Source organism: Diadema antillarum, unplaced genomic scaffold (assembly GCF_040938485.1).
Source record: "Diadema antillarum isolate AM-2024a unplaced genomic scaffold, OU_Dant_1.0 scf00000086, whole genome shotgun sequence".
NCBI lineage: Eukaryota > Metazoa > Echinodermata > Echinoidea > Diadematoida > Diadematidae > Diadema > Diadema antillarum.
The window spans coordinates 1826493-1839777 of NW_027270975.1; the positions used below are offsets into that span (position 1 = coordinate 1826493).

The following is a 13285-nucleotide window of genomic DNA, read 5'->3' on the forward strand; positions in this document are numbered from 1 at the left end:
AAAATATACGGAAGTTCAAAAGAAATAAGAAATGTACTCTGTCCAGTGTGATGGTAGGTTGAGTTGACACACACACAGAGCTTAGTAAGTGACAGAATTCTACTCTGCTGTAATACCTTGTCTTGAAAAACAAAACAACACTCAAAAGTACACCTATATGGATACCATGAAGCATTGAACAGTTTAAATGATGTGGACACAAGCCCCCAAATGCTATCTCTGCATCTTTTCAAGTCCAATGCCAACGTGACTTTGAAGATGAAACCTAGCGATGATTAAAACTTGCTCCTTCTCTAAACATTTCTCCTCTATTTTCACCATAGCTACAAGAGTAACACAGGTTGCAGTTCAGAGAGAGAGAGAGAGAAAGAGCTCTGTCCACATCATAACAATGACAACTCATCGCCTGTTCTGTCAACATATCCAAGCAATCTAAAAAATGACAAATCAAGGCTAAATTGGTCCATGTTGCCCTTTGATTGAACTGCCTCTTTGACTATTCATCAATAAATCAAACCCATCATGTATGGAGTGTTTATACAAACTTCACTCTCTTCTCGTCTCTAGACACAGACAATCATTGGTGAGGTAGAACAATGGAATAGATGACCCCCCCCCCATCCCTCCTAACACCAAACAGGAAAATCAAACACTTTCATGACTTTGTGGTGATGAAAAGAGAGAAGAGAATGGAAATCAATCTCTCTATAACAAGACATATGACAGACCCCCCCCAAAAAAAAAAAAAAAATCTTTTTAAAATAGAATAAAAAAATGGCAAAGTATGTTGATTGGCTATACATAAATATAAACAAATCTGATAAAAATCTCTGTATGTTACTTTTACCATGTAAAAAAATAGGTATAATACTTTCTTGTCTGATACAACCCTTCAGAATAGCACAGTAGAAATACTTGTAATTCCTCTATCTTGAGGAAAATGTATTGCAACATATGTGTCAATCACATACATGTTGATGTTGGGAATCCGAACCGACAGTGTTTGAACAGGTTCATCCAACAGCCCCTGACCTATGCTGTGCGGACAGATAAACCACAGAGGCTAGACGTTTGAACTGCTGACCTGCTGCCGTGTGAATAGTTTCACCACAGAGCCTTCTTGGATAACCTCAGTTTCCTCTCACTTTGTTTGCCGTAGGGTTTGTCATTCAATTCCTGACTGTTGCCAATGACCTGATGACCTTTCACCTCTGCCCTCGACCTGACCTCATCTCCTCATCTGTTCAAACCTCTCGTCGAGACGGTCAAAGTCTATCGATGACCCACCCACAGAACTTGGTGCAGTGATTGGCTGGTCAACCCCTTGTGCCCTGGAGAAAGAAGACAGAATTTAAAGCTTGACCTTTGACCTTAAAGAATCTTCCCTTGCATCACATGACCATTTTATGTATGCAAAATAATTACAACATGGAAAGCTGATATTCTACTTCCAAGTTTTTAACAGTCATTTAAACTTTGATGTGTAAATGAAATTATATTGAAGCCTTACACAGTGACTATAGATGATTGTGATATAGTTAGGGTGTAGGTTGGTAAAGAGATGTAGGATCACCAACCAAAAAACTAGAAATGTTGATAAGGTGACAGGTATGCATCTGCCATGTTGCATTGTTCTCCCAATGGCTAATGTTATCACGATAATGAGAGACAACAGTTTTACATGATTGGCAAAAAACTGAAGAAAAAAAAAAAGAGCCTGAGAGTTTGGCACAACCACAAATGGGTTGAGTGTTCACATTTCATGGAACCAGGTTTCATTTGGGAGGCTGAACTGTTTCAGAGAGCAAGTATTCGGATGTTTTAGCATTTTCACTTGACCTTGACCCTTGCCCTCTGTCTTCAAATTATCGCTAATGGGTAATATCTAATTTTTACAAAAATACCTTACGTTATTTTCAAATATGGATAGAAATAGTGACATTTTAACATTTCCACTTGACCATTGACCCGATGTCCCAAATCTCTTCCCATAGAATTATATAGCATGTATATACCTTGTTTGATTGAATGTATGCATTGAGTAATCACTAGGGTACTGAGAATATAGCGTATTTCAGCATTAGATTACTAGAATTTCAGAATTTTAACATGACCTTTGATCACTGATCTTTGACCCCAGGACCTAAACTTCCCAAGAGAATCATTGTCAGGCAGTAAATGCATATGTGCTAAATTTCAGAATGATACCTTAAGCCATTTGTGAGATATACATGTACATGAAAGTGAATATTAGCATTTTCACTTGACCTTTGACCTGGAACCTTTGACCCCATGGCTAAAAACTTGCACAGATAATCTTAATCTCCAGTGATACTTGTATACATTACATTTCATGAAAAATACCTTCAAACTTTGTGGAGATATGGGGAAACAGTGAAATTCTACGAATTTGACCTTAAGCATGTGCACCCAAAGGTTGATAGGCACAACTTTGTCCACTCATACATCAAGTTTCATTTGGATACCTCAAATGGTTCTTAAGTTACACAGTCCACAAAATCTACGATGGACGGATCAACAACCTAAAAACATAATGCCTCTGGCGACACTTTATTGCGGGGGCATAAAAGAATATTACATAAAATATGTATGACAAACATCCTGCAAATCAACTAAAAGCAAAATGAGCTTCTCTTTTACCTGTCTTCAGACATGTTCTGTCTGGCATTCCGAACCATCTTAGCAACCCGTGACTTCTCCGACCTTGCCATCTGATCAGGAAGGTTTCCAACCAATGTGCGGATGTTCAGGTCTATGCCATCTGTTGCCTAGGTAACAGTTTGGTAATAGAAATGCAATGAGCATGCATCCAGTACAGATTACAGCAACTTACACTTTTTTCATTCATTCATCCATGCTTTATTTTCATTTCCAAATACAAACGTCAAAATGATGGTATATTCTTTAACATATGTCATAAATAATCAGTAGTTTTCATACCTATAGATGTTACTCTGAGAGTTTAATTTCACTCAGAGCAGTACTGCTGGATATTGAAAACATATTCTAGTCCAATCATGGTGAAATTGTGCATTACACAGAACAATGCACTAATGAAAATTTATCATTCATTCTGGTCCAATCACGGTGAAATTGTGTACTACACAGAACAATGTACTAAAGAAAAGCTTTCATGCAAGTCATTTCCTTTCAAGGAAACAAATAAATCTTTGAAATTAAACAATTTCATTTGTATATTCCAAGGAGGGTCTTTATCATACCAGCAGCTTCTTGACCAGCTGTCTGCGGTCAAGCTTGCAGGCTAGATGGAGTGGGGTCTGTCCTTCAAGGTCCTGGATGTTGATCAGAGAAGGGTCCTTGGCAAGAAGCAAACCCAGGATGGTGGGTGAGGTCTTAGAGTCTGAGCACTGGACGCAGCGATGGAGGGCAGTGCTCCCATCAAAGGGACTACTCGCAAACAGGTGGTTGATGGTTGACCCTGCACACACACAAACACAAGAAAGACTATAAACTCAGTGCTACAGTACATACCAGACATACTGACATACTATTACTAACTGATATACTGACGTACTACTACTGACACAACTGAAAGTAATCCTTTAGGAGAAGAAAAGTCTATGTATAAAACATTACAAATCATATCAATTTTGATAAATTACAAAATAAGTGGTCAATTAATATCCTACAATTATTAAAACCATCCCATGGACTGAAATATTCCTTTTAGGTGAAGATGTACAATTACAGGTTTCAGTCCATTAACACAATCACTGGATATACAGTAAATGTAGGATGTCCTTTCCTTTGTTCCATTCCTGGGCCCCATCTTATAAAGCCTTCAAATCAATCACAAGTCCCCAAATCAATCGCAACTTGCACTGCAGCTCTCAAACAACTTGTGATCAATTTCTATCACAAGTCTTTATAAGACAGGCCCCTGCACTAATGATAATATATAGGAGCAATACAGATAGGTTGGTTGCATTTCCTTATTTATTTATTTATTTATTTTTTTATTTATTTATTTTTTTTTTTTTGGGGGGGGGGAACAAAAGTTTTTTTCTGGTATTAAAAGGGAGATACAAAGTATAGATATTTATGAATGAAATATCTAACATAGGGAAGACAATTATTTATGAAAAATAACAAGCAGAATCAGGTAGGAGGAGTTGACAAGAAGCTTTCTTGTGATAGATATATTTCTTGAGTATATCATGAGCAGAGCAGAAAAGCAACCTCTGCTACAAACAGATGATTAAAGGACAGCTTACCCTGGATGATGTTTGGTCTGGACGGCTGTCCGTGACTAAGATAAAGTGTACTGACAGAGGGCGACCTTCTCCATCCCTGGTCTTGATTGTCCCTGTTTCCGCCGTTGGTTCGAAGTGACCTAAACAGCTGGTCTCGTTGGTTGGACTGACCTGTACACTCTGAAGTAAGGTATAACGGTAAATGATCCATTATCCACACTCAGGAATATTCTAACTGAGATTCTACTGCTCAAGTAATCTATGTGCCAAGTAACAGGAGATTATTAAAACGAGAACAATTCAACTGCTGTGTGGTTTACTGGATTGCCTCTGCATCTTACGCAGTCACTACTTACCCAATAAATATGTGACCTTTGTTTACATTTTCATGAACCTCACTGATCTCAACCCCTGACCCACGACTGACCTTTAACCCTGTCTACACACTGGAAATATTGTCCAATCTTTCACCATCCCTCTTACCAGATATAACCATTGGGCAGTCCAGCTGAAATCATTGATGAAGAATGACATTTCTAACCAATATGTGGTGACCTTTAACCTATCATCACGTTCATGCAAATAATTATCGATGAATTTCCACCCTGTCAAAATCATACATTATGACTGGACATTACCAGCTGAAGTAATGACTGGATATGACATGGTTTTGCAAAATAAAGTGGCCTATGACCTCGACACTTCAACTTTGTCATATAACCTTTAACCTTACACAGCTTGGTGCAATGATAACATCAGCAACTTCAGGATAAGCTGTGCATTGCATTGTTGGAGATAGATGGAATAATGTGAAGTGGGCTGCATGGTCAGAGCTCCTGGCCATTTTATCTTTTATACTGTTTGGGTCACAATAATAATAGCCCATATCAAAAGAATCTTATTGAAATCTATGTTTTAATCACCGTCCTTGTAAAATTGATACATTATCCCAATTATTTCATGTTGAAAATAGAGAGTACAAACACAGAATGCCACGTGTAGATTTAAAATGCTACATTATAGCTTCCTTAACTGCTATTTTACAAGATATGCATATATTGTAAAAGATACACAGAATACGCAATTTTTTTTTTTCTTGTCTTTCTTTCAGCTGACCAGGAAACTCACCTGGTCTTTTTGGGATAAAAGGATCACTAATGTCTTGCATGCATTTCGAGTCCAGGCACACACAGCTCAACATAACAAGAGTGAACATAACATGCTACATATAGAAAAATCATAATGCGTTTCTATTTATCAGCTTTGAAATAATTTGCTATCAAAATCTATCCCTATGAAAATAATGACAAATCACTGAAAATTACTCTTAGATTGTGCAGTAAACATTCTAGGCTGTGGTGGTGGTTTCCTCTGAGCTTTGACAGTTCATTTATTCACATTCTGTCAGGGACCGTGCAATGTTTGCTGAACTTATACCCTTCAGAAAGGTTAGAAACCTTCAGACTAAAAGACATCAAACGCTTGATGACCAGAGGTTGTATATTACTACATATACACTGTTTATGTCATATACTTAAAAATGTTTTTCATTTTGCAAATTCTGAGTGCATTGATAATTGCAGAATTAAGAGACCATGAGAGATATTGCCTTTTTCACTACTATGCAATATATATTGTTTCCATGGTGGAAAATCTTTAACCTTTCTCTTGAAAGGGATGATACTTATTTCAAAATCCACCTTTACGTTTCCTGATTGTAAATCCGCCACTAGGAAAACTTATAGTCTTATAAGTCACAATTTGCCAAATATTATGCTCATGAAATATATGACACATACAGCTGGCATGGTGTAGAGTACATTCTCTTCCTCACCAGTATCTGTCAGACTCATCATAGAGGCAGATCTTATTGACGCAAGACTGGGTGCATAGCGCATTCCTGCAAGCCAATTGTGAAAGAATAAAAGAAAATGTGCACAAGCTCACAAACATAACACAACTTTGCACAATTCCACCAATAAAGTAAAGCCCAGGTGCTATTCAAAACAACAATACATCATTCTCTTGGAAGAAGAAAGGGAGAGAAAGGAAGGACATGAAAGGGAAGGTAGTACAGGGCCCTGTTTTATGAAGAGACAAAATTGATTATAAAATTGATTTCAACTGTAAGTCTATGGCAGACTGTGTAGTAAGGAAATTTAAAATCGATTTTATCTTCTGATAAAACGGGGCCCAGAGCACAGAGAAAAATAGGTTGATTGTGAGTGAGTTAAATGAACAGATAAAATAGTGAGATTACTATTAAAGTAATAGATTGGTGATGAAACTGAAGTTCGGCTTCAGAGAGAGAGAGAGAGAGAGAGAGAGAGGGAGAGAGTAGGAGAGAGTCCATACAAATATAGACAGATAAATTGATACGTGCATACATATTGGAAGACACACATGCATATTGTAGAGTGACAAGGAGGGAAAATTGAATAAAGTTAAGTCAAAACAAAACAAAATAAAAATATGAATTCCATATCAATGGCATATAACTACATACAATCAAGTCATATCCTTACATGCATAATCAAATGAGCAGATTAATACCAAATAAAATCAAGTCAAATAAATGGCATTTAAGCTAAACTCCACAAGTAAACAAGAAGCGTACTTGATAACCAAAAACAAAACCCAAAACACACATAAAACAAAACTGACAAAAAGTTGTTCTACAAATCTTTGTGCATTACAACATGTAATGAACAACAAAAGTCTGTATAAAAGGGGGCACTGTAGTTTGAACATGAAACTAATTGAAACTATTTGAAACTAATTGAAACTAATTGAAACAAGTGAAACTAACTAATTAGACTCATACAGAGACTCTAAATCATGTGATCAAACTAGAACTCTGAAGTGACAGGTACTTTGTTCTTGATAATGACAGTGTATTGTTTGAATTAATTCTTTGTCTGAAGGATTGCAGCATAAATCCCACTGCCAAAGAGTAATTGGAAAACAATGTAAGCAATATGTGTCATGTACAGCATCTGATGTGAGCCTTGGTACATTACATAATCCTAGCTGGTGGTTTAATCATACTAGCATAGTGTTTATGACACCTTTTGATATAAATGTTGTAATCACACCAGCGGAAGAGTTAAGAAGACATGATAACATCAATCATTTTTTATGTTTGACAGACACAGTGACATTGACACATTGTCACAGATACTTTGTATCAAGTTAAGCACAAGAAGACAAGACAAAAAAGAATCATATATTACAAATATTGTAGTAAATAACAATTTTCTGTTATCTTTTTTATATACCAGATAAATGAAGAGGTTGGGGGGTTTGACAAATATGATTCTATATCCCTCTCATTGATGAGATAAGATCTGCCAGCTCTATTTTCTGCTGGCTGTCTCGCTAACATCAGCTGGGTTGAACAGGGATGATGAAATCCCATTCATCAATCAACAATGTGGTCATACACCCCTCGCATGGTCTAAAATTCAAGCTCTGTATTTACCAACTGAGCATGAGTGTCAAGTTTGTGAAATCCCATCTACATGTAGCTGATCATGTGACTGCATAACAATCATCTGATATGGAAGCCTGGGACCATCTATTGATCTTTAATATGACTTGCACTAAATTTCTCATTTCAAAAGGATAAAATATTGTTGGCAAATAGACATTTTAAGAAAAAACAAACAATTCTCTCCTTAGAACATTAAATCTGCCCCCCTCCCCATTGTCTAAACTGTCTTGTTCAAATCATAGTACAATCAGTGACTCTAAAGTTTGGCATGTTACCATTTAGATTCTGACAACACTTGTAATATCTCTGACCCAACCTTATAATTTCTTTCCATACTTTTAAAACATCAAATGCAACTGATTGGCAAATAGTCCTACATCAATGGAAAAAGCACTGAATTGATCAGTGTTTTAGCAGTAGCCACGACAAAAGAAATCATGGGCATACATGTACGTACTCATGCAGGTTTTAAACCTACAACCCCGTGATAACCAGACAGGCATCTTAAATGCACTAGGCCATGAGCTTACTCCAAACAGCTCATCCTTATAGCATGCAATTATTACTGAATAACATGAAATGGGTTTCTTGATACTGAAACATTAAAATTTGTTAAAGTCTAATCAAATGAAATTACAATTTTATGAGGAAACATCAACCTTCACATGATGATATTCCAGAGTGATTGATACATTGTATGCATGGTATGATGTAGGGTGATTTTTGTAACTAAATGACTGAACATCTACAGCTCTGTGGACATGAACAGATAAACATGTAAATAGACCAAACTTGTTATGGAAATTTCTACTCCATCTTTGTACATCTAGGTAAAGCCATATATGGTCAGATTTAACCGAGTTTGCATACAGGTCATTACAGTCAATGATGCCAGAAAAAAAAAAAAAGTTTAATATAACCTTTTAGTTCTGTGATTTCTTGCCCTTCTGAGAAAACTAGAAATGTCGCTACAGCGACTGGTTATACCTCCGCCAAACAACATTTCATAAGCTTTGGTCAAAACAACATTTCATAAGCTTTGGTCAAAAAACTGAGGAAGTAGTTAAATCCGCAAGATCTTTCCTTGATCTTCTGCCATTAATATGCCGTTACCATGGCAACGTACTTTCGGGTACTGTCGAAAAATGCGTCTTGCACATCTGCAACCAAAGGCACACATCTGTACCAAGTTTCATGGAAATTGGGCAAAAACTGAGGAAGTAGCTTGCAACACAAAATTTTCCATCATTTTGGCTCATAATATGTGAGCTGTTACCATGGCAACATACTTTTTGTCACTGTCAAGAAATGTGTCATGCTGACCTATATCCTAAGACAAACATTCAATATGAATACCATGAGAATTGGAAGAACACTGATGAAGCAGTTTTGCCATGAAGCATTTTGCCCTATATTTTACCAATAACATGCCGTTACCATGGCAACGCACTTTTTGCCACTGCGGAAATATGTGTCTTGCACATTAACATATTCAGATGAACATCTGTACCTAATTTCATACAAATTGATCAAAAACTGTGGGAGGAGTTCGCGACGCAAGATTTGTACCCATTTTTGCCCATAATATGCCGTTACCATGGCAACGTACTTTTGGGTACTGTCAAAAAATACGTCTTGCACATCTACAACCCAAGGCACACATCTGTGCCAAGTTTTATGGGAATCGGTTGAAAACTGAGGAAGTAGTTCGCGACGCAAGATTTGCAACGGACCGACCGCCCGACCGCCCGACCGCCCGCCCGACCGCCCGACCGTCCGCTGATTCCTATATACCCCCTTCAAACTTCGTTTGGCGGGGGTATAAAAACAATACCAGGTAAATGTTACAAAAAAGTTACACTTCATAAAACACAAATGTGGTCAGTGATCATGCAAACAGAATAGTGCTATTACACTTAAGATAGCATGCTAACTTCCACTACATGACAATATCTGAGTTTTAATGTCATATGCTACAGACATGCAGATTAATACACAGTTATTCATAATCAGTAACAAACAGAAGGAGATTAATGCTATAATAATCTCATTCCCTTGAGCCTCTCAAATGAATTAGACACAATAGGCGTTTTCACATCAGCCCGATAAAAATCCAAGCTCGAGATATTTTCCTATTTCCCAAGTCAGAAAATAGCACCTTATTTCGAAACATCGGGCTGATGTGAAAACGCCTATTAATTTTTAATAATCAATACCTTTTTCTTCTGCGATACTATGAAGTAGGAACTTCATGAATGCTACAGACAGTTAAAGGGAAGAAAGATGTAACAAGAAAGATTAAAGATTAGTGAAGCCTTACACTTCAAGTGTTTATAATACTGATGGAAAGTATTCAACACAAAATACGCCAGAGGGTTTTGTTTTCTGGGTTTTCCAAGGTCCCCCATTGTTGACAAATGACCTGTTGTGCATGAAACATGGCTTGCGTAATGACTAACGTCTAATGAACAAGAATACAAAGCATTTTCTGCTATATTTCATTATGTTTATTTTGAGGAGGAGGATATTTCTTTCTGTGATGAGTTACAATTCACTCATGTCTTTTGAGAAGGCACAATGATCAAAATACATTTGTACCATTACTGAATAAGAGTGGTTTAACTACAGCACACAGCAGACTATCTGGTAAGTACATGTGTATCATACCCAATAGCCAAGGAGGTCTGTATCACACCTACCTGCCTTAGCCTTCCAATACATTCATTCACTGCATTCTGTCATAAATAGAGCTCTTCATTCACAGATGTTCAGATGGTGTTCATTTATATTGACATTGATTTTAGTAACTTGCCACCTCTTTTGCACAGTGGAAGTATTTTCAAATTTATATTCATTCTTCCAAACATATTCCTTCAGACTTTCCTACCTAAGGTCATGGCTAGCAAGTGGCAGATTTAGCTGCAATGCTGTGATCTGTGATGTTCATCTTTGACCTTTCACCTCTATGATTTCATCAAAATAAGTGTCTATTGCTCCTACTAGATAAATAAGCAATTCTTGCTGAAGCTTCATGTATACCTAGAAAATTAGATTTAAATTAAAGCATCTCTATGACCTTTTGCATAGTACTTTAACACGCACAATATCAGAAAGATGACTGTTTGTCTATTTCTACCCCTCCTCACAAGGTATGATAATATTGGTCATACCTAGCTGAGTTATGATTGAAAATTGACATTTTCTGTGAAAGTTTAGTCCCCTTTGACCTTTGACCTCATTACATACAGATAATTGTCCTGTTGCATTTATCCTTTCTACCACATTATATTATCACTCTATATTCCTAGCTGAAAGTTATGGTTGGAAAATGAATTTTTTGAAATGCTAGAGTTCAGTGACCTTTGCACTACATGTGGCATACCTGGTCCACGTATTAAAAAATATACATTGAATGGTTGTCTTCACATTGCGTTAACACGATTGGGGGGGGGGGGGGGTCAATCCAGATGGACTGATAGACAAACAAACAGACGGACAAACAGAATATATACATTTTAGCACCATGGGCAGTGGCATTAAAATGACTGCAGTTATACTAATACATCTTAACTCTGTGTGTGCTTTGACTGCTGATTGACAGAATGCCCCATACCCTTATGCACACTGTCCAAAGTCCCTAGCACAGAAATGGTTAAAGAAAGTTTGGTAGAACATCCAACCATGCCATCCGAAAAATATTCAGAAGTCACGCATGCAAGTTTGTCTTGCGTGTCATATGACAAATCCCTTGAAGATGAGACAGCTTTTGCTGCAATATGGAAACTACTTGATGTCTGTGAAACTTTCAAATTTTTGTTTCAGTGAAAAAAAAAAAGTTGTGAGAATACTGCTCCCAAAGCTGAGAAAAAAATGTCTTTGAAAATGAAATGATTTTTGTTCTATGTTGCTAAAAGAATTCTTGAATGACTTTATTACACCTCATGCAAGGTCAGACCAAAAGCATTAAACAAGATACACTCAAGGTAGAAAACAAGATAGAACTGCTGCATTCATCAGCAAGGAGGTTCATATTTCATCATTTAAATGAAGTGAAGATGGATATTGAAAACTTATTACACCTGTATATGTGTTGGTATTATCTCAAGATATAGTGTGATTACATAGTTGATTTCTTCATCCAATGATTGATTCAAATATTAACTCACTAGATAACTAGAAATGTCGCTTTGGCGACTGGTATGCCTCCGCCATAATGCATGATTTTCCCAATAGGTCTAGATACAAATTGTAGTACATGTGGACAATGTGTGATTACATTTTCACAAAATTGGCAAAATATTGAAATGACAAGTTTGTCACAAATGTGTTGAATGTTCACCTTCCTTGACCTAGGTTTAATTGGATGAATAGGAGAGCATGTATCTAGGGATTTAAGGACTTTAACTTGACTTTGACCCATTCATACATTTAGGCATTGAGTAATTTTCAAGGTACAGGTGTGGAGAAAAAGTGCAATTTCTGAATTGAATAGTAAATTGTTACCATTTTCATCTGGCCCTTGACCCTAAAATTCATAAGATAATCACTTTCAGGTAGAACATGCATAATATGTACTAAGTTTCAAGATAACTTGAGCCACTTCCGAGATATGGAGGAAAAAGTTAGTTCAGCACTTTCACTCGATCTTTGACCTTTTGACCTTTGAGGCAAAAAAAGAAGAAAAAAAAAACTTTCCAGAGAATTTCTATTAGGTTACACATGCATACACTAAGTGTAAAAAAAAAAAAAATAACCCTACTGGCATTGCATAAATATGAGGGAAATAGTAAAATTTTGAAGTGTTGCACTTGACCTTTGACCCCTGACTTTTGACCCCATGAACCCTACATTCTCTAGATAATCACTTCCAGTCAGTACGTATATACTATGTTCCATAATAATAATAATACATACAATTTCTATAGCGCCGTTCTCCACTTTGATTAAATGCTCAAGGCGCTTTACAATTGTACATCAAAGCAAACAGATTGAAAATACAAGTACATCACAGTAATAGAAGAAGGATGAAGAAGCAGAAAAAAAAGACATGAAAGTCTGTCTTCAAAAGACACTGGTCTTCAAAATGCACTGCTAAACAGATAGGATTTTAAATTACTCCTGAAAGATGTTATAGAGCTCGAGTCTTTCAGCTCACAAGGAAGTGAATTCCACAGTGTTGGTCCAGCGTGAGCGAAAGCTCGTTCCCCCCAAGATTTCCTAGAAAACGGAATATGTAAGAGATCTGAAGTTGAGGATCGAAGAGTTCGTGAAGGTTGGTATTGACGAAACAAACAAACATTGTAATCAGGAGCTGTTCCCTCAATAACATGATAAACCAAAAGAAGTATCTTAAACCGAATACGCTCCTGTACAGGCAACCAATGAAGACTCTTCAGGATAGGTGTGATATGACTGCGTTTACTTGACAAAGAAACAATACGTGCAGCGGCATTTTGTAGCTTTTGTAATTGGGCAATTTGTGAGTTTGGTAGATTGAAAAACAAACCATTACCGATATCAAGGCGTGAAGAAATAAGTGCATGAACAAGTTTTTCCG

General features: G+C 36.8%; 1 protein-coding gene across 1 annotated transcript in view; it reads right to left on the reverse strand.

The window, feature by feature from the left end:
• Positions 1 to 1222: 1222 nt before the first annotated feature.
• Positions 1223 to 13285, reverse strand: part of LOC139717990 (uncharacterized) — a 51529-nt gene continuing 39466 nt past the window's right edge. The window contains exons 18-22 of the mRNA XM_071629479.1: positions 6070 to 6135; positions 4257 to 4415; positions 3243 to 3460; positions 2660 to 2789; positions 1223 to 1332 (exon numbers count right to left, since the gene is read on the reverse strand). Of these exons, the coding sequence (XP_071485580.1) occupies positions 1229 to 1332; positions 2660 to 2789; positions 3243 to 3460; positions 4257 to 4415; positions 6070 to 6135 (677 nt within the window). The 3' untranslated portion in view covers positions 1223 to 1228. The remainder of the gene's footprint in view (positions 1333 to 2659; positions 2790 to 3242; positions 3461 to 4256; positions 4416 to 6069; positions 6136 to 13285) is intronic.